The sequence below is a fragment of the Notechis scutatus genome, chromosome 2 (genome assembly GCF_049901735.1).
Source record: "Notechis scutatus isolate UNSWTSFEM ecotype Mainland chromosome 2, rNotScu1.2, whole genome shotgun sequence".
Taxonomy (NCBI): domain Eukaryota; kingdom Metazoa; phylum Chordata; class Lepidosauria; order Squamata; family Elapidae; genus Notechis; species Notechis scutatus.
Genome location: NC_142010.1, coordinates 238,060,530 through 238,084,301, shown reverse-complemented (window position 1 = coordinate 238,084,301; position 23,772 = coordinate 238,060,530). Strand labels below are relative to the sequence as shown.

General features: G+C 33.4%; 1 protein-coding gene across 4 annotated transcripts in view; it reads right to left on the bottom strand.

Moving 5' to 3' along the window:
- ADAMTS6 (ADAM metallopeptidase with thrombospondin type 1 motif 6) overlaps positions 1-23,772 on the bottom strand; it is a 142,072-nt gene that overhangs the window by 83,331 nt on the left and 34,969 nt on the right. For all 4 annotated transcript variants that reach the window (XM_026670542.2, XM_087958364.1, XM_087958365.1 and 1 more), the window contains 5 exons: positions 22,549-22,717; positions 20,374-20,591; positions 18,337-18,420; positions 17,610-17,755; positions 4,293-4,336 (listed from right to left, as the gene is read on the bottom strand). In XM_026670542.2, the coding sequence (XP_026526327.1) occupies positions 4,293-4,336; positions 17,610-17,755; positions 18,337-18,420; positions 20,374-20,591; positions 22,549-22,717 (661 nt within the window). The remainder of the gene's footprint in view (positions 1-4,292; positions 4,337-17,609; positions 17,756-18,336; positions 18,421-20,373; positions 20,592-22,548; positions 22,718-23,772) is intronic.

Here is a 23,772-nt window from a genome sequence, read left to right as displayed (position 1 = left end):
GAACTTTTATATTATCAGGAAGGAGGGATATATCACTTTTAAATGAGAGCCAGTAAACCCCAGTAGTTTGCAAGAAAGAGGAATAAAACAAAGAAGAATGAAGTAGAAATATTTCACACACAAACAAGAGGAGACATTTGTGTGTCTGAAATTAAAGAACAAACATAAATCCTCTTTTCAGGGGAGAAACAGGACAGGAAGATACTTAGACTCAAATGAATAGGAAGGAATGATTTAGCAGCAACTCAAGAGGAAGGCATATGCTTGTACAAAACAAAAAAAATTTTAGACTACCTATTTCATTTCAAGAGCTGTTGGATTTCCATAAGCATATATTCATGATGTGACAAAATACTGACACTCATCAATTTAGTTACAATCTCAACTGCGTAGAAATTATGTCTAATAAAAAAAGCATTGGATAAATTTAGGACTGAAAACCAGATGTTATTGTTGTAGTAAACTAAAGGCTATCCAGCAAAAGTTAAATAATACAGACTTTCTCTTAATTGAACTTTCTCTGCTATTGAATGGAAAACAAACTCTGCTGATAAAGGAATAACTAATTAATTCTTGCCTTGCTTGTATTGTATTATCCAAGTTGAGATTTTATTAGTGACCTAGATAAAATAATAGACAGATTGTTCATCAAAACCAGATAACATGGTCAATAGCATAGAAGGAATCAAAATTCAGTTAACTATTTTGGATCAAGACAATAGCATGAAATACAATAGCATGAGAAAATGTGACCCTTATATCAAAAATATTGGATGCAAATATAAAATGAGGCAACTTGGCTAGACAGCAGTATTATGTAACATATTCAATGTCTTAATGGATTGCAAGGAATTATAAGAAGCCCTTAAAATTTATTTATTTATTTATTTATTGAATTTATATTGACGCCTATTCGCCCATGGCGACTCAAGGCGGCTTACAGAATGTAAAACCATATTTAAAACAAAAAAACAATTAAAACAACAAAAAGAATCAAATAAATTAATAAAGTACAATAGAACAAAATTTGGAGGGAAAATAAATACAAAATCACACCCCAACTCCCACCCCCCACCCCAGCAACAGCAGTTCATCCGAGCCATTTGATGGACTCCATCAAAAATAACTAAAGAAATCCGCATTAGCAGATAATGTGGAATTATGAAATGTAAAGCAAATATAATACAAAACAAGTGAAATGTGCACTAAGAACTGAAATATTCACACATATTTTGTTAAGTAGCACATTTTAGTCAGTAATAACCTGTATTTAGTCAGTGACCTGTATTATACACTTAGCTAAATCCTATTAAATTCAATAGGATTTCAATAGGATTTCTCTATAGATTTGTGTAATATTTCTGCTGGCAAACAAAGTAATAAACATATCTATTTATCTGTATTAGTTTATACTGCACAATATTTTACAAGAAAATGCTATAATATAATTTTAAATGTGTGCATAAACAGTCACTACTTGTGATAATGAAATAGAACATTAAATGAACAAAAGCTGATATAGTAAATGCTACTGCCAAAAATACATACATGCATGGTTCTTGAAATCCAATTCTTGAAATATCCGGTTAGTTAATATTACTACCAGGAACTGGTAGAAGATCTACTCTCATCTTTCATATACCAAACTACCTCATATTAGCTAGCATTTAACAGTATATGCATACATAAAGCTCTGCCCTCTCTCTTATCAGTGCAAAGAAACAGAATAGTAAAGGTGTGATGCTAAGCAGTTTATTTATTTAATGTTGCATATACATTTTATAGTTATCCTTTAAGTCTGTTAATATATGGTTTAAACATTGGTAAATGATGAAGTAAATGAAAAATTAATCCTGGCTGTTGTGAATGAAGTATAGTTTAATTTATCCCTAGGTTCATTACAGTGGGATTTAATATAGAATTCTTACGTCAAGATGAAATAGGAAGACAGGTGCCTCTGGAACACAGCATGAAGTCATCAACAAAATAATATTCCAGTGCCAAACTTAAGAGTTAATCAAAGGAACATTTTTATGTATCTGGCAGAATATTACCTTCTTTCTGCTGACTTTGTACAATTGCCGCTACTGCTGACCCACTGTTTTTATTGAAGCCTGCAGACTCCTCTTCCCTTTTCTACCCAGTTTCAATATGGGAATTCCTGCCACTTGCAAACTAGTTGCCCCATGCTCCAAATGACAAGGAGAAGGGATAACAATTTTGTGAAGGTGGAGGACTCATGTCCTAATCATCAACTGAGAAAGAATGTAACTCCTGCACTCAGATGATAGTAATAATGCAGCTCTCTGAACATAGTGGAATCATGCAGAGATTGAATTTGTGAACTCCTTTCCATATACCAGAAGGAACTGGTTTTTCATATGTATTTAAGTGACTCTTAGAAAATTCTGGACAAAGATTTTAGGTTTGAATGCGGAGTTCAAATTCAGATCACACCACCTGGCCCAGGTATTTTGCCAGGCATGGCTTCCCAAGTAAGGAATTGGGGAGAGACAGAGACAAAAATCTGTCCAGGAACAGATTATTTTATCTTTATTTATTTATTTATTTATTTATTTGATTTGCCAATTGTTTACAAGATAATAAGTATAAATGTATACATAGTTGTGAATACATGAAATGGTTACATATAAGAAAAATAAAAGAATAGGAGAAACAATAGGACAGGGACGGTAGGCACGTTGGTGCGCTTATGCACGCCCCCTACAGACCTCTAGAGGAAAGGGGTGAGGTCAATAGTAGACAGTCTAAGGTTAAAGTTTTTGGGGTTTGGGGAAGAAACTACAGAGTCGGGTAGAGTATTCCAGACATTGACCACTCTATTGCTGAAGTCGTATTTCCTGCAATCAAGTTTGGTGCGGTTTACTTTGAGTTTGTATCTATTGTGTGCTCTTGTGTTGTTATGGTTGAAGCTGAAGTATTCATTGACAGGTAGGACATTGCAATGTATGATTTTGTATACCATGCTTAAGTCAGACCGAAGACGGCGTAATTCAAGGTTTTCTAGTTCTAGAATTTCAAGTCTGGTGGCATAAGGTATTCTACAGCGAGTAGAGGAGTGGAGAACTCTTCTTGTGAAATATTTCTGGACTTTCTCAATTGTGCTAATATCAGATACGTAGTGTGGATTCCAGACTGATGAACTGTATTCGAGTATTGGTCTAGCAAATGTTTTGTATGCTCTGGTTAGTAGTGTGATATTACCAGAGAAAAAGCTACGTAGGATTAGGTTAACAACTCTTAATGCCTTTTTGGCTATGTAGTTGCAGTGTGCTCTAGCACTTAGATCATTAGAGGTGAGTATTCCAAGGTCCTTTACAGAGCTTGGGTCATCAACAAGATCTTGACTATTCAGCTTGTATTTTATTTTCTGATTTTTTTTGCCAATATGTAAGACAGAGCATTTATTTGTTGAGATTTGAAGTTGCCATTTGTTTGACCATTCGGATACATAGTCAAGATCTTTTTGTAGGGTAGCAGTATTGTCTGTGGTATTGAACAGCTTTACGTCATCAGCGAAGAGAACGCAATTGCTCTTAATATGATCACAGAGGTCGTTTATGTAGAGTATGAAGAGAGTTGGTCCTAGAACACTGCCTTGGGGAACACCACTATTGACAGGTACTGGATTTGATATCTTGCCCACATATACTTAAGCTCACTTAACAGTGAAACAAGAATATAAACATTAGTGAAATTTCAGGATCATTCAGTCATTAGGGGTGGCAAATTATAATTTAAAAGCAGAGCAAAGTGACTTAAATGTACACTGCATACAAGTTTTCTGAATACTTTATGAATGCTAGCAGGTTAGGGAAAGTTTGACACCACAGCAATCATCAGCTGTTCATATGTTCTAAAACAACAATTTTACAATTTACATTTTGATTTCTCACTGTCTTTCCTAAGGGTTCATTTTCTATTATGTGAAATATATCAGATAATCTTCATGATGAAGAAAGCAGTATAAGTTTCCTTTTCCCCTTAATGTTGCTTTGATTACTTCTAAACCAGTGTTTCTCAACCATTGCAGGCTGGGGAATTTTGAAAGCATTAGTCATCTTAAAGTTGCTGAGGTTGAGAAATACTGTTCTAGACTAAAGTACTTCAGCTATTGAAAATAACAAATAATAAAATTTAAAAATTCCCTTTTGAAAGTAAAATATATTTTGAAATCTATCCTTATATAAACAGATAAATATAGGGACGCCATCTTATCTATAGAAACATTTAAAGAATAATACTCATTTAGCTTACACTATGAACCTTACCCAGAGTTCCACAAGGCTTGTTTTTATATGTGCAGATGTCATATCTGTAAAGAATAAAAATAGATATATTTATAAGAGATTCCTCTTAGCAGTGCTGTTTTTAATATTGATCACATTACCATAGTGACACTCCAATTGTCAGACTACAATCACTATAATTATATGCAGCCAGCTGGAGTGTCAGCCCTACAATCTTGTATAAACTACAAGCTGCAGTATGGTCATAGCCTCTGGTCTCAAGCCATAGAGAGACCTTCCAGGAAGAAAAAGAGGTTAAAAATGGACATTTGTAATTTCTGGCCGTAAAAAACAACTTATCATTTTGTTAGGAAGTTATAGCCATATATCTGCAAAATATTAGTATTTCAACAAGAAAAACAATCATTATTCTAAATCTATTACACCTGTTCTTTCCTAAATATTTTAGAATACTGAGTAGTAATGTTTTATCTTACTATTTCACATTTTGCTTACTTTTTAATGTATGTATTATCTAAAGCAGCACCATATTAAATAATACCTTAAAGAGATAATGACTGGCTCCTGATTAGTATCATTCATGGGTAACAGAATATCGGTGAACCCCCTATAGTACCAGCTCATCTCCCCCTTCCTTTTATTTTAAAATATATCATATACATATAATATGGAGATTAAATATTTTAACACAAAATCATTTTTAATTTTAATAAATAACATATAGAACAAATACTATAAACATTAACTATGTATTTAATATATATGTTAAATACATTAACTATGTATTTAATATATGTATTAATATATTAATATATCAAACTATATTCAATCGATGTAGTTCAAATGTTAATAAGGGTTAACATTAATAGTACAATAATACTACATTGATTAATGTAGTTGAAATGTTAGTAAGGGTTTACAAATGCAAAAATGCTTGATATAGTATTTAGTGAAAGAGATAATGAACTCAAGTAAATATGACAGAGGACTGTTGAATTTGCATGGAAATGATAGGAGAAATTTAAAAAATTATGATTGGGAAACAGGTATTCCATCTCAGAAATAAAAGAAAGTTTTTTACTGGTTTTTTTTTTCAGATTCACCCTTTACTGTTATAAAAATCAATAGAAATTATATGAAATTGATGAAGAATAACACATTAAATAAAATAACATATTGAGCAATATTTTACAGCTGAGGTTTTTATATGGGAGCTGAGAATCCAATCCAACTTCAGCTCATTCTGACCTGTTACATTCAGGCTGTTTGTTACGTGTTTGTGAATTGGTCCTACTACCTACCAAATCATAGTTAACAGGGGTGAACGAAACATCCCCAGTTTGAAAGATTCTGACCTTAATTTCATTATTATCAGTATTTCCAGCTTGAAGACAAATGAAGGTATTTTATTTTACACTTTTAGAGCAATGTTCCACAATCTCAGCAACTTTAATGTGTGGACTTCAGTTCTCAGAATTCCCCAGCCAACATGCTGGCTGGGGAATTCTGATAGTTGAAGTTCAAATATCTTAAAGTTGCTGAGGTTAAGAAACACTAGTTTAAAGTATTGCACCATCCTCTTTCCTGGTTTTAATTTTAATTTAAAAAATAAATGAAACTTTTAGCCCTAAGTTTTCCCAATTTAAGCCAGGATGCTCTAAAACAGATTACAATTCTAAACAAACTGAACATTCAGTAATTAAAATGCATAATACTAAAATCAGAAAACAGTAGCATACTTCATATAATCAAACTATTTATAACAATAGATATATTTTAAATCAATATATTAAACAATTATTAAAAGCATTATTACATAAAAAGATTATTAAATAAAAACATGTTTACCTAGTATCAAAAACAAAAAAAAACCCAACATAATTGGTATCAGGCTTCTCCCTGCCTGGAAGGACATTGCCCCCCCACCCTCAAAAATAACTTCCCACTGATACCTCTTCCAGTTTGGGTTTCTTCAGCGACAGACCGAAATCCGCGATCGTGCGTGGTTTCGATCTGTGCTCGCCGCTGGAGCACCCCGATCCTTTGGATTTGGGGCTGAAGCCACCCTGTAGAGGTGGTGAAGAGGGGAGAGATTGCTAGCCGAGTGGAGCCGCATCTCTCCTCCTTGGCTGGTCTAAACTCCCCTTCCCGAAAGCGGTTGCAGCGGTGGTCAGAAATGGCCACCTCAAAGAAGAACCCAACTGGATAAGATTATGCAGGAGGAAGACAAAGAGGAAATCAGGACAGACCGGGCTGAACAACAGAGAACATCTAAGCAAGGTACCCTGAATCTAAAAGTACTTAGAGAGATACTTCTGAAAGAAGACTTTTAAGCGGCGGAGAGAGAAAAGGAGGTTTAAAACCCCTTTTTTAACCTTTATATTGACGATTACAAATGATATGGAAAGAAATCTATATTAATTTACTTTGACACTAATAGGCAACTTTAAGCTGAAATTTAAGTGTCAAAAAGAAAATAAAGATTTTTTCCTTGGTCATTTTAAAGCCCTAAAAAAGAGAAGAGTGGAGGCAAAAGGGTGGAACTTGGAATAATGGAAAAATAGAGTGCCACCTGGAAAAATAAAGAGGATTAACAGCGAAACTTTGAAAAGACTCCCGAGGATACATTGTAACTGAAACCTTATTAAAAGATACAGTAACCCACGGAAAGGAAAAGTAAAGGAAAGAAACAAGAAGGAACAGCCTGGGATCATTTGGTGATATAAAAAAAAGTCTTTGGCATTGGTCTTTTCTTTCTTCTTCTGTTTTTAGTTAAAGTCAATCAGGTGGTTATTCAAAAGTGTTTAAAATGGCATTACTCCTGGAGGAATTGAAGATGAAAGAAGATGCAGAAAGAAGATGCAGAAAGGGGAGGAAGATCCTTTGGCTTCGTATTTGAATTTCTTGAAATGGAGATCCTGAACTATGAAAAGCAAAAGGAAAAGCTTCAAGAGCAAGAAGAAGGACGGGACAAAGAAGAAGCCATTTTCAATGATCAAATAATGCAAAGTGTGGTAATAAGGGGGAAAAGGGGGAAAGGAGTTAAAAGTTTGAGATTAAACGGAACAGCAAAAAAGAAAAATAGTCTGAAAAGGAAGTATAATAGCAAGGAGAAGCAGAAAAGAAAACCACAGAAGGGAAAATTAGAGAGAGAAGGGTATTTAAAAAGGGATGAGAAAAAGGGGGGAAAGATAAAAAGGGAAAGAATTCATGAGGGACAAAAGCAAGAAATAAAGAAAAAGGGGAAACGTACTAGGATTAAAGGTATTTGCTCAGCTAGAAAACACAGAGACAATGGCTAAATTAAGTTAAAAGTGAGGATTCTGCAAAGGTACAAAAGATAGTGTTGTGACAGTAGAATACTGTAATGAGTTAGAAATGAAATAAGTAAATAATCTATGAGATAAAACTGTATTGTTATGTAATGGCATGTTTATTTATAATTAATGAAATAATAAAAAGAGAGGGAAACATTGTAATTGTTTCTAAAGATTGATAAAATATTGAAAAGAAATGTGAAAGATTTATAAGGAATAAATTTGAATAATTATTTTGCTAATTAATAGTAAATATCATATAAGATAAAACTGTATGATTATCCAATGGTATGCTTATTAACAGTCAAGTAATAATGAAGAAGGGAGGGAAATATTTCAACTGTTCTCAAAGATTGATAAATATTGAAAAGAAACGTGAAAGATTTACAAGGCTCATACCAGTACTAGAATGAGTTTGAATAACTATTTTGCTCACTAATGTTTATATATATATATATATATATATATATATATATATATATATATATATATATATATATATATATATATATATATATATATATATATATATATATTTTTGCTATGTTTTTAGAATTTTTCTTTTTACATTTTTAAGGGGAAGTACCAAGCAGAGTCTGAATGATGAGATTTACATGATATAAAACAGATATTAGAAATTTGAATTTTATAATTTTAGAATGCATAAATTTAATGTTTAATGAAATTTTATATGATAATAACAATAAGACTTAAAGGTATTGCACTCTGATTGGCAATCATAGAGGGAATTTTGCTTTTTAAGAATGTTGGAAGAGAACATAATGAAATTGTAAACAAGACGGACGAAAGCATAAGTATAATGAATAAAAAGATATAGAAATTTAGGTAAAAGAAATACAATTAAATAAGAAGAAAATGAGATAATCATAAAAGAAAATTAAGAGAAGTAAAGGGAGAAATAGTGAGAAGTTGGAAAAAGAGTAATAAGATATGAAGTTGAATATATAAGATGAATATGCATATGAAATTGTGTCTGTATGGAAATGTGATAACCTGGAACCATGCTGTACTCAAATAAGATGTTTTATTTGTTTTGTTAAAACTCCATAAAACTTTATTTAAAAAAAAACTTCCCACTGAAAAGACGCAAGTTCAGTCACAAAAGGCTTTATAGACTAATGCTAACTTGAACTGAGACCAGAAACAAATCAAGAACCAGGAAAGACTGGCAGTTCATAATGTCATATTTCAGTCAATACTATCATTTTATACTTTCCAAATTCTTCTCTAGTACAGTCACACATATAACTCAAGAAATACATCATGCATTACTGTAACAAGATTATATTTATCTAGATAGGACTAGGTAGATCTGTCAACCTACGCTTGTAAAAGGTGCTTAATATTACAGAGGACACTGATACTTATACTGACAAAGATGAATTTAGACTGTTCCAAGGTGCAAACTTAATTCTTTAGAGGAAATCGTATCCATTTCCAAAAACAAAAGAAAGTTGAACACTACCCACATTGGTAGATAAATCATCCACTAACAGCACCTTTATTTTGTCCTGATTAAATGACAGTTTGTTGGCCATCATCAGTCCATTAGTATGGCCATGTACTGATTAAGCATTTCCCCTTATGACAGAAAGGAAAGACTGAGATATTGTCATCAGCTCACTTCTTCAGTTCAAATCTCCAAAAGACCTCACTTAATAATTTTGTGTAAATATTAAATATGGGGACATAAAAGAACCCTATATTGTAAACACCTTAGACTTGAGCAGAAACCTTCTGTCAACATTTGTCCAGGAATGAATGAGCAGAACCACAACCAAGGTGTTCCATCCATATTTAACTCAGATCATTTATCCACCAGGATGGCATGGTATTGAAAGTCAATGAAACCACCAAGAAAATCAACATGATACATTCCCTGATTTTCTTCAGGCAAACACAAAGGCATTTTAGTGCCAAAACTAGACATGTAAAAAGAAATACATAGTCTCCTGGACCCAGGTGAACACTCCCATCTCACTAGAGTGAATAAGGCATGGGGGAGAAGGATGAAATCACTGGGAAGTTGGCTACAGTCTATCAAGCACAATGATCCTATCTTCGTTTTAAATTCCTTCAAGTCAGTTAATCAGTAAGGACAGATTCCATCTCTTTTATCACCAAATGAAAGTAGCTAAGATAGGAGGTGAAGATAAATGATATCCATCTTGTTGTCCATATATATTCTGACTGCTCTTCTTTCTTTTGGAAGAGGTTAAAAATGTACAACTACATTCACTGTGCAATTGATACACATTATAGATATTAATTATTATTTTGTGTTTTCAAATAACAAATGCAAAAAGCGTGTTAGTTTTCTTGATGATTTATTCTTCTGTAGAGAAGTATATTTTTCATTTTCCTACATTGTTCTTGGACCATGCTGAACTGAATGTGTTGCTCTTGCTTGCTATGTTCCAAGCTTCAGTGCTATGATTCTGTGCATATCTATATGTTCTGGTAAATCGGGATGCAAAAAGCTTAATTGTTTTTTACTTTTTTGGTAAGAATGTAAAACAGTTTAATTTGTTTATATAATGTTCTTTGTAATTGTAAGAACCGTGTGGTAGGTAGTAGTTAGACCAGATTAAAACCCTACTTACTTTTATAGTCTTGCAATGAGAAATGAAGGAATCAATATTTAGTTTTTGAGTTCTTACTACTTCTATAAATGCATAGGTAGCAATGTATGTTACTTGTTTGGAGTATATTATTATATTATTATTATTCAGGAATAATTCACTGGAAGCTGTCTGACAAATATATAGCTATGGATATGGTGGAGTGGATATAGTAAAAATAAAAAATTGGTTAAAATGCCTATTGACACTCTTTCTCACACAAGCAATAAACAAGTTCATAAAGGCAGCATTTATGCGATGATAGCCTAGCATGCATGTCATTATTTTGGAATTATCATGGTTTGCTACAACGTCATGTGTACAGAATCAGTGCATCCTAGTCTACAAAGAACCATTAGAACAACTTGCATTTAGTTCAGGACAAAAATGTACTTGTATTAATTAGTTAATTCATTCTAAAACTGAGAATAGGTCTGTTTTAAAGAAATGATTTCAAATGTTAAAAATTAAAATAATAGTTCTATGTTTTAAAAAGAGCCAAGATATGTCTGTGTTAACTTAATTTATTTTGGTAGATGCTTCTTGCAGCCAAAACCGTACCTATTAATCCAATCAAAACACAGAATCTTAATTGTAAGTTCTAAAACTGCTGGATTTTCAAATAAGTTTCATTTATTATGATTCCTTAGTGCTAAGTCTTTGTCATTGCTGCAGAATATATGGAGATTTATAGCAGTAGAAAGCTTTAAAATCTTAACAGCCCATGAATTACAGGATATAGTTCATGAGATGTAATGGGTGGTTGTTAAATTGAGATAGAACTATTCTGGGGAGTGGAGATGGGTGGACATAGAAATGTTTGTTTTTCCTTCCTGTATGAGACCATAATAAAATAAGCATTAGAGAAGCATTAGGGGAAAATCCTTTAAAAAGCATTGCATTTTACATTTGTTACATATGCTGCGTCACCTGTAAAGTCATGGAATCAATTATTAACCAATCCATCATCCTCCACTTAGAGACAAACAACCTACTCTCCAATAAACAATTTGGTTTCAGAAAAAAAGTATCCTGTAATCTGCAACTCTTAACACTGCAAAAACTCGATCAGGGCAAAACAATAGACGCAATCTACATAGACTTCTGTAAAGCCTTTGATTCAGTGGTACAAACAAACTACTCCTAAAACTAAAACTGGACAGAAGCATTCCTGTCAAACAGACAACAAATGGTCAAAGTTGGGAGTGTGCTATCAAATTATGTACCTGTCAAAAGTGGTGTTCCCCCAAGGCAGTGTTCTAGGACCAACTCTCTTCATACTCTACATAAATGATCCCTATATCTATATGTTCTGGTAAATCGGGATGCAAAAAGCTTAATTGTTTTTTACTTTTTTGGTAAGAATGTAAAACAATTTAATTTGTTTATATAATGTTCTTTGTAATTTTAAGAACCGTGTGGTAGGTAGTATCATATTAAGAGCAACTGCGTTCTTTTTGCTGATGATGTAAAGCTGTTCAATACCACAGACAATACTGCTACCCTTCAAAAAGATCTTGACTATGTATCAGAATGGTCAAAAAATGGCAACTTCAAATCTCAACAAATAAATGCTCTGTCTTACATATTGGCAAAAAAAATCAGAAAATAAAATACAAGCTGAATAGTCAAGACCTTGTTGATGATCCAAACTCTGTCAAGGACCTCTCTAATGATCTAAGTGCTAGAGCCCACTGTAACTACATAGCCAAAAAGGCATTAAGAGTTGTTAACCTAATCCTATGTAGCTTTTTCTCTGATAATATCACACTCCTAACTAGAGCATAGAAAACATTTGCTAGACCAATGCTTGAATACAGCTCATCAGTCTGGAATCTACATTACGTATCTGATATTAGCACAGTTGAGAAAGTCCAGAAATATTTCACAAGAAGAGTTCTCCACTCCTCTACTCGTTGTAGAATACCTTATGCCACCAGACTTGAAATTCTAGACCTAGAAAACCTTGAATTACGCCATCTTTGACCTGTCAATGAATACTTCAGCTTCAACCATAACAACACAAGAGCACACAATAGATACAAACTCAAGGTTAATCGCACAAAACTTGATTGCAGGAAATATGACTTCAGCAACAGAGTGGTCAATGTCTGGAATACTCTACCTGACTCTGTGGTTTCTTCCCCAAACCCTAAAAACTTTAACCTTAAACTGTCTACTATTGACCTCACCCCTTTTCTAAGAGGTCTGTAGGGGGCGTGCATAAGCGCACCAACGTACCTACCGTCCCTGTCCTATTGTTTCTTTTATTTTTCTTATATGTACCCATTTCATGTATTCATAACTATGTATATACTTATACCTATTATCTTGTTAGCGATTGACAAATCAAATAAATAAATAAAATAAATAAATAAATAAACAGTGGTACCTTGGTACTCAACTGCTTTGAAACTCATCTAATTTGGTACTCAATGCATTTTGACACAAAATTTTTGTGATTGTTTGTTTGGTTCTCAATGCACAAGCTAGAAGTTGTTGGTATTGGCTGCCTTGTGACTCACTACATTTTTCCTTATGGGAAAATTTTGTTTGGTACACATTGTTTTTGATATGAATCCCACCTCCTAAAATTCATTAACAATGAGTACCAAGGTATCACTGTACTCTACCTATTTCATGAAATATTTGGTCAGTTTTGCTGAAGAATTCTTCAATGACATTATAGATTACATTAAATTGTATACTATAGTGAAATACCATTTAACTCTGTTTTAAAAATGACATGGCTTATGATATTAGTTTGTGAGCAGCTCATTTGATGAGTATCATTAAATGCAAGATACTTATTTTTCTCCAACAAGAAATTCTATCTATCTATCTATCTATCTATCTATCTATCTATCTATCTATCTATCTATCTATCTATCTATCTATCTTCTAGAAAAAAAAACATTTATTTGACATACATTTAAAACAGACAAATATATATATATATATATTTGTGTGTGTGTGTGTGTGTGTGCATGTGTGTAGGTCTAGGTGTGTTCGGGTCTTTTCCCGTGTAAGATTAAGAGTATCTTGGCGATGTTTCGGCGAGGTCCCACTCGCCATCCTCAGGCTGGTGCTTTCGGCTTCGTGCCAGTGCAAGCAGTATGTGATCAGAGCTGCCGTCTCTCTATAAATACTGGTGGTGGGGGCTGATGTTCTGGGCTGGTTGGCTGCACTGCTGCCTCTTGATTGTTTGATGGAGTTGATGTTGGTATAATGGGCTGTGTGACGGCCTTGTGAGTTTTGTTGTGGAGATATCCTGGATCTTGTGCTGTAATCTCCTGGGTCGTTTGTTTTTACAGCACAAGATCCAGGATATCTGGATCAACTGTAAAAGTTGATCTGAAACAACTGTAAAAGTCTGACTCACAGACGAACAAAATACAGAAGCCTGATGATGGCAGATGAGATTCTGCCGAAACGTTGCTACAACTTTAAAAGCACAACTATAATGACGTGGGAAAATACCCGAACAAAGCCGAATACCATACATGTAAATACCCGCGAAAACTTAAGAAAACAAATATATATATATATATATACATATATACATTTTACAGTGTATATTGAGCAATGGTTAATTTTTTTTCTTTATCTTTATCATTGACGTGATCTGCCTTGTTACAATAACTCCTTCGTTCTTTTAATGTTTTAATTTCTCTATATAGTTTATAATTAAATGCACGTCTTCTGTCATTTCCATAACTTATCCAAATATCAAATATTACCTTTTCTTTAACCAATCATACCAAATGTTCCATATTTCATAATAGTCACTATCTTGTTTATTTTTTAACAATTTGGTTAGGCTATCCATCTCAGCACATTCATGTATTTTTTTAAATACCATATCCTCTGAAGGAATGAAAGACAATTTCCAGTTTTGTGCGTAGGTTATTCTGGCCGCAGTTATGATGTGCAAAATTAAATATTGATATTTTTTCTCCATGTTTAAATCTATCATACTTAGCTGAAAGGTTTCACGTTCAAGTTTTAAATTTTGTTTTGTTATATTTAAAATCCAATTTCTAATATTTCTCCAAAACTTCTGAGCACATGGGCAAGTCCACATGTGAAAATATGTTCCTTGTGCGTAGTTACATTTCCAACAGTTGGGTGGTAGGTTGGGAAACATCTTAGCCAATCTCACGGGAGGTAGCTGCCAGCGATGAACCATTTTATATAAGTTTTCTTTATACGAGACTGACATGGTTAATTTGTAATTTGTTTGCCAGATGTGTTCCCACTTATCTAATTCAATACTATGACCCATGTTTTTAGCCCAAATTATCATAGATTATGTGACTATTTCTTCTTTTAATTTGTAATCCAAAAGATATTTATATGTGTTACTAATTGTTTTCTTTTCCTCTCCTAGCCATATTTTATCTAATTCTTGTGGGATCATATTAAAGCCAGATTGTTCTCTATCTTTTTTATAATGGGTTTGTATTTGTGCAAAGGGCCACCATGCTATCTCCTTTCCTTGAATTTGTATTTGGTTCCTATTTTTAAGCTCTTCAGTATCATATAGTAAATCTTTATACCTGACAATATTTTTATAATCCAATAGATTTGGATATGTGACTGCTTCCAATGTAGATAGCCACAATGGAACCTTTGGGTAGTGGTTTTTTTTAATCATTCCCCAGATATTGAACAACACATTTCTTACATGGTGCCTTTGGAAATATGAATGTTGTTTAGATTTTCCATCCCACATGAAGGCACGCCAGCCAAGTTGGAGATCAAAACCTTCTAATACTAATAACCTTCTATTTTCTAATTTAACCCAATCCTTAAGCCAGTTTACTATAGCAGCATCATAATATAATTCAAAATCTGGAAGGCCAAATCCTCCTTTTTTCTTGGCGTCCTGTAATAATTTATATTTCACTCTGGGTTTTTTCCTCTGCCATATAAATTTAGATATACATTTGTTTACTTCTACAAAAAAGTTCTTTTCCAACTTGACTGGCACTGTCTGAAACAGGAACAACAGTTTTGGCAAAATATTCATTTTTACTGTCGAAATACATCCCAATAGCGATAACTGCAATTTGGCCCAATTATCTAAATCTTTAACTATTTGCGTTATTAACTTATCATAGTTATCTTTTTTAATCGACGAACATCTAGCAGTCAACCAGATCCCTAAGTATTTTGCTTTATTTACCACCTGCATACCTAATTTATTTGCTAGTTCTTCCTTCTGCTCCTTTGTACAGTTTTTTGTTAACACTTTTGTTTTTTCTTTGTTAATTTTTAACCCTGCCACCTTTCCATATTCTTCTATTTCTCTTAGTAGTATAGGGCTCATTTCTAAGGGTTCTTCTAATATAAATGCCATATCATCGGCGAATGCCTGGAGTTTATATTCCTCTTTTTTAATTTTTAGCCCTCTAATCTCTTGATTTTGCCTAATTTGTGCTAAGAGAGTCTCTTCTGCCAATATATACAGTAGGGGAGCTAGGGGGCAGCCTTGTCTTACTCCCTTATTTATCTTTATAGTATCTGTATTTTCCCCATTTATTAATACTTTTGCGGTTTGCATGTTCTAAATTGTCTTAATAAATCCTATAAAATTTTCACCAAATTTCATGCCTATCAGTTGTTTAATAAGAAAGTTCCAATTCAGGTTGTCAAAAGCCTTCTGGGCGTCTAAAAATATCAATGCCATTGTCTTGGTTGAGTGTACTTCATAATATTCTAATATATCCATTATGGTTCTTGTATTTGTTTTTATTTGCCTATGGGAGAGGAAGCCATTCTGTTCAGTGTGGATAATTCTACTTAATACTCTCTTTAATCTTTCCGCCAATATTGTAGCCATTATTTTGTAATCTACATTTTAAAGTGATATTGGTCTATAGTTTTGAATTTTTTGTGGGTCTGATTGTTCTTTATAAATAAAGGTAATATATGCTTCAAACCATGATTTAGGCATGTTAGCATTCTCCAGGGCTTCATTGTACAAATCCACCAATATCTCCTCTATTGTTTCTTGGAATTCCTTATAGAATTCCAAAGGAATTCCATCTGGGCCAGGGGTCTTATTTGCTTTTTGTGTTCCAATTGCCTTCCTAATTTCTTCTATAGATATTTTATTATTCAAATTTTGTTTCTCTTCATCAGTAATTTCGGGCAAATTCTTTTCATTCAAATATTGATCAATAGATTCTTCTGGTATTTCTTCCTGTTTATACAATTTCATAAAAAACTCCTTAGCAATTTCTTTCTTTTCTTGGGTCTGAGTGTATAATTTCCCTTCCTGATCTTCCCTTACTGATCAAAACATGATCAGTAAATTAAAAAGTTATCCTGAAATTCAAGAACTAAAGACCAAGGTGTTATTTCTCTCAGCAGTCAGCCATAAATCATGTGTACAAAGCAAAAGCTATCTTCCACTGATATATACCATGATCTAAAATTTGTTTGATAGATATATCTATAAGGTGATTCCAAAAATCAAAACTACAAAAAAGATAGAAGAGTGCACATCTTTCAGAATTCCATGTACAGGAACTTATTAGGTTCCTGCTCTCAATTTGTTCTAAAATAAAAAATCTAAAATACTTTTAAAACCATTAAACTTACAATTATATTATTACATTTCATATGCAGTAGGCTTTATACTTTATCTATTACTGACAAAAATGTATGATCTATTACAGTGGTCGCCAACTGGTGGGCCGGGGACCACTGGTGGGCCGGGGACCACTGGTGGTCCGTGAAAATGTTTTGGTGATCTGCAGAGAAATGCCCCTTCCAAAGCCCCCCCCAAGCAATTAATCCAAGCTGCGCGGGAACACAAGGCTACACACCCACATGGCTCACCCACTCTCTGGCCCTCACCCTTCGGCCAAGCGCAAACCTTACTTTGAGTAGATGCAAGCTGGAACTGAAAGGTAAAACCAACAGCGGGCAAGGGAAATCTACCCCGGCATGGCTTGCTGATGATGGTGGGAAAGTCGGTTCCATATTCCAGAGCTGCAGTAGTCACAGGACTGGCCCTTTGGTCATCCCGGAGCTGCTACTCCAACCAAGTGCACCGGCCTGCCATAGACTGGAGGAGCTGCTCCGGGATAACCAGAGGGCCAGTCTTGTGACTACTGCACCAATGTCAGCAAGCCACTGTCAGTCAAAATTCATATTAGTGGTCCGCAGGATTTAAAATTATGATTTTGGTGGTCCCTGAGATCCAAAAGGTTGGCGACCCCAGATCTATTATTATATATTGTATTACTATATCAGTATAAGCAATATTTTCATCTTGATGTGATTACTACAAATACTTATACTTTTGTATTTTTAAAAAACACAAATAAATGAGAAACAGAAAGTAGAAAAAAATCAGTGAATCATACCTAGTTATAAGGACTGCATTATCATGGTGGGCAATTCCATTTTCCGGAATGGTGTTTCCATCACTTTGGTGAGAGAGAACAGATTTCTGCCACTTACAGAAGCTATCAAGGGACTTGTCTGCATGGTGATTTATCTCCAAGTTTGGCTGCAATACAACATGCATACCAGAAATGTTCCAAACAAGTTACTAGGGTCAGCGGTTAAGACTTCTGAAGTCTAAATATGATCTGTAATTAGAAGCAGTGATTTCTAGGAATAATTTCTTCTTGCCAATTTTTATCTCTGTTAAATCTGCCCAACAGTATGTTTTGTGCATGCATCTTAAAGATTCAATTTCAAACTTCAAATTGATTTTGCCAAAAGTAAGGATTATAGAATTAGTCCAATATTTATCTTTTCCTCCCTTAACAGCAAGGAAGGAAAAGTTATGCAGAGGAAAGTGCTATTTAGAAGGTTTTTACAATATCAAAATTGAAGAACAAAGAACAAGTTATAACAACACTTTAGAACTCCAGTCTTTTACTTATGTAATTTTCATGATATTCAATTGAACTAATATTCAATTATTTAAATACGGTAATACTTTCCTAATCTCTCCAAATTTAAAATAATGTAGATGATAATGGTAAATGTTTATCATTAAACATTTTTTCCAAACAATATTTACACATATTTTATTACATTTAATTTGCATTACTTATATTTTAGACATTTGAATTTGCTTACCTGATCTTCTGTGAGGACAATTAAACGAGTCACTATAATATTCACAACGTTTCCTAGGCTGGAATCACGGTAAAGTTTGGCAACCTGACCTCCAGAAAAGAAGAAAAGACATAAAGTCAGACAAATAAAAACCTGTTAGTTTTGAAATATGTCTGATGTATAATTAGTTTTTATTTTTAAAAATATTTTTAATTTTATCATAAGGCATAGGTAATACAGTATATTATTTGGGTATAGTGATACTTATCCAGTATAAACTGTAGATTATTAACACTCTAAGAATTAGATAACTTAAATCTTGAAAAATAAGGAAAATGTTTATATTAATATTAACTATGATACTCCCCCTGAAATGTTACATTCAGTTTTGAGATATCCTTTAAAGAATCCAGTGCTGCTAAGAAATATTTATTTTCAGACAGTGTTCCATTTTACTTTTGCAAGAAAAGATAAATTTAGCTACAATAAATTGTGTTTCAATCACCTCCCATACAGATTGGTATAATGTTCTCTATATCTGGCTGCCCTTGAGAAAAGCAACTAATGTAAAATGATGGGCCTAAACTGCTTTCTCACATTTGCTTTGTTTACAACATTACAGTATATTGATGTCTTAACAGATGCTATCTACATATTCTAAACACAAATTAGTCCTTATATGAAAGAATGTATGGAGGATTAGGCTAATGTGAGTTACAGGAATCCTCTCTAAAATTCTTTGCAATATACATCTGAACAGTTAAAAGCTACCAATCCAGAAAAAGATACATAATACTGAAGTAGTCAACTGAAACTGAACCACCACACAATTTGATTTTTAAATAACTACTTTAACAACATGCCTGAAAATGGTTTTACTTGATAAAAGCCCACAAAGGAGCAGAAGCACTAGCTCAGAGGTTCAAGCAGAATTGGGCAGGTGAAGCAATTTATACAGAGGTACAAGAGATAGTTGGCATCTGTGCAGTTTATTTAGTCCTCTCCAAGAGAAAAGGACTATGGCTATTTCCCTCCTAACTACCTAGAGTGAAGTACCCTATCAAGATGATACAAACTGACTGGTGATATGGTCCCATGTAATCAAAAGAAACATCTGTTATAAACAGAAGAAGCAAATTTATTAATTATATGGAGACTTTTGCTACTGGAAAAGTAGATACCAGTGTGGTGGTTATAGCCTATTAATGGAACTGGTACCAATTTGGGGGGGGGGGCAGTAACAGTAAGGTCAACCCTTTCTGATTTAGTCATCCAATTAACAGATACTGCCCTGGGCATAGAACTAGAATATCACTGAGAGACAGTTTTCTCTAGTGATTAAGGTGCTGGCCTAGGAACCAGGAGATTATGACTTCTAATCCCACCTTGGGCCATGAAAAACCAGCTGGGTGATTTTGGACTAGTCACTTTTTCTCAGCCCATTCCAACTTATAGGGTTGTCATTGTGTGAAAAATAGGAGGAAGAAGGAGTATTAGATATCTTCACTGCCTTGATTCAAATCAATCAATCAGTAAAATAAAAATTGCCTAAAAATACCTATAATTACAGGTAGCTCTCGACTTAAGACTGTAACGGAGCCTACTCATGACACCTGTAAGTTGTGATAGTTATAAAGAGGGTTAGCCATGTGACTCAATTTTATGAGCTTTGTTGAGTGGTTGTTAAATAAAAGCCATGGTCATTAAGCAAAAGCATGGTAACTTCCAATAGTCACTAAGTGACCAGTTGTAAGTTGAGGACTACCTTTATTGTATCTGAGGGGTCCTGGATGATCTCTGAGCTTGTTTTCTTGCAAATGTTTCATTACCATAACTAGGTAACATCATCAGTGCAAGTGTACTGATTGTTTATTGCATTTAAAATATTGCATTTGATGCATTGCTAGCACACGATTGATTCATATTTTATAGACATTTTTCTAAAGAAGTAAATAATATAACACCTTTACTAATAAATCCTTATATTTTAAATTTAATAACATTACAACCTATAATGTTGAAATTAATTACATGAATATATAGAGGGATAAAACTTACAATATTCATAACACTCAAAATATAATGTTCAATATCTTTGCGCCCATGATATCCCACCATCATTTTGTCTGCTACTACCAGCGTCTCCACAAAACGTTCAGTGCTTATTGATCTCTTCAATCGATGATGATTGTTCAAAGTCTGATTAACTGGTAGAAGAGTTGGAAAAGCAACAGTATTGTTCAAACACCAAGGTTTACCACTTCTTGTGAGTTCTTCTAGGAATCAAAATAATGAGTGACATGACTGACTGCTCTTTTAATATATATTTATATATGTTAAACATATACATGTGTGTCTGTTTTTAAATTATTTTGTTCCAATTTCTTCAACACTGATATTTTATTTAGCATAGGAAAAAATTAAAAATTAAATCATAACAAATTATACAAATTAGAAATTTTAAAAATTAAAAACACTAAATAACCTGATTTGGTATAAAAATCTATACTTGTCATAACTATTCTCAAATATTTTATTATAAAAAGGGAAACAGTAAATATAAATGGTGATGGTGCAATGGTTATAATATTAACTCTGCCCACAGCCAGGAGTTTGATCTTGACTGACTCAAGGTTGACTCAGCCTTCCATCCTTTCAAGGTCAGTAAAATGAGGACCCAGATAGTTGGGTTGATATGCTGACATTTGTAAAATGCTCAGGGAGTGCTGTAAAGCAGCATTCCCCAACCTTTTCAGATCTGCAGACCAGTGGAATGATGGCAGGGAGGGAGAGGGGAGTTTTACACATATGTGCATGCTATTTTCACAAATGCAATTGCATGCACAAGTGCGCGCACATGCACACACACTTGCCCATCACTTCCACAGCCCAGTTCCCAAAGAGCTATGGATCAGGGGTTGGGGCCCCCTGTTCTAAAGCACTATGGAGAAGTATATAAGTCTAAGTGCTATTGCTATTATTCACTAATGTGGTATTCACATAGAAATGTAAAACTGCACAGTTAAACCTTCATATTTGGAAGTCCAAATTTTGGATACTTGTGATGGGCTGAAATTTTGAATGTTTCCAATGTTTGGAATGTTCAGGCCAAACAGCAGAATCAGATTTTAAGGCTCTTCTGGACACCAGTAATGCGAGGATGAACAGTATTTTAAAGCTACAACAGTTACAGAACATAGGGGCTTGGTTCTGGAGTAACACCACTGGACCTGGAAGCTACACTGGTTATCAGTTTGCTTCCAGGTCCAATTCAAGATATTGGTCATTACCTTTATGTCATGGGTCTAGAGTATCTCAAGAGTCATCACATCTCAATAGGACTAGCTCATCCCATTCACTTCAGTGAACTCCAAATACTTAATTGGATTCCATCTGCCAAAGGATTTCAATTGGAGAGGTTGAGGAGAAGAGTCTTTTTTGCTGTGGCCCTTATCCTTTGGGATATTCTCACCTCTAATGAGAGAAGTGCAGCTTCCAGGTCCAGTGGTGTTACTCCAGAACCAAGCCCCTATGTTCTGTAACTGTTGTAGCTTTAAAATACTGTTCAAGGGTAGCCCCATGTAGAGCATATTTCAGTAATCCAACCAACAGGACTAGGGAATAAGTGACTGTGTGCTAGGCCTCATGATCCAGGATTCTATCAATATTTAACAACATATAAGAACATAAACATATTTTATCTTTTTCCTAAGAAGCACATAAAGGAATTAATAAAAATATAGAAACAAGATTAGTAAAATTAAATCCTCTCAAAGCCAAGACTTGCAATATTTACATTTAATTATCATAATAAAATAATCAAAATCAATTTAAAAATTAATAAAATAAACAAAGCCATAGAGAAAATTATAATCTTCATCTTAAACTGGAAAGCCTATTTCTGTGGGGATCCGAATCTGGTTCTAATAAGAAAGGCTTTGATTGAGAAACTTGCAAATTGATGTACAGCTTGAACTGATAAGGAATTTCCTATTGATAACTACACAGGACTTCCTTTTGATAATAATTTAGCTGCTTTAATAGAAGCTGAATAGATAGCAGTATTTTGGATTTTTGCTCTGAGGGTCCATTATTTTCTTGAAAAAAGTAGTACCACAAAACAAACTATAACAAAATATACAATTGTATTTTTCTTTGAATTAAAAATAAAAATAGCTAGGTATTTTTTCACAATTGGTAATGAAATTATTACTGGAATTCTGACCTATTTACCTGAAATATCACAATGGGTATGATCATAGAAGAACTGATGATACAGTGAAGATTTTTTATAAATTACATGTGGATGGCCAACTTCAAAATGAAAATTATCAGACTGTTCACTTGTGTTCCTTAGGGGTTCAATAAAATATTCTTCATCTTCTGTAGCAATTATACCATGCTTAAGGAAAAAAGAAAAGATGTATCTAAAAGTTATCTAAAATATACAAAACATTTATTTCAATGTATATAATTTAGACTCCCAGTTAAGTTAAACTTTTTAATGTCAATAAAATATTTCTATATGAAAGCAAGCATATAGAATGCTATTAATAAGCACAAAACTATAATGCATAATTAACATTCAATTTGAAGATTCATACATATTTCCCATAGACATATATATTCTCCTATAGAAAGAATTGTGCATTTCTACCAGTTTAGACATCCAATTTTATATAATACACAGGTTTCAATGTTTCAATACACAAGCATGGCAAAAATTTAAATATGAACTGTGAAAATAGCAAAAAAAAAAACCAAACCTTTCCTGAAATTATATATATTATATAATTATAAATTATATAATTACTATAATATACCAAAAAGATTAAATCTCCAAGTTGAACTCAAGTCTAGATGCAATACTTTTCTAGATGCAATACATGCAATACTTTGGAAGTGTTTTGCCATTATCGTCTTCCAAGATGCTTTTCAACTTCTCATATCTCAAACTAGCCCATAAACTAGTCTCATCCAAATACAAATCAGGCTTAACCATGTATAACTTCCAAACTCAGATAATGCCAGAGACCATCACTTATCACTTATCAGAGACCATCACTTATTAAAATCACTATATTAAAATAGCTACAAGTATAATACATTCATAAGACACTATAAATATTTGAATTATAAAAGTATTCAAAACAATATATTAAAAGAAAAATGTATTCTTTTGATCTAATACCATCTAATCAACAACCACCAAAATTACTCATGTTATTTACATTGCTTAAGAAATTGTTTAAATTCCAACCACTCCTGCTGCACAAACTAGCATATCATCAAAATAGAGATGCAATTCTCAATTTCTACAATAAACTGATAATTAATTTATGTTTAGTTTCGACTGTTACTGTTTGAGTGTTATAACAGGGGAAATGTTCACTGATAAACACAGAACATAAAAGTAACAGGAAAATCATGAGGGCCATGACTTCAGTCCAGGCTTTT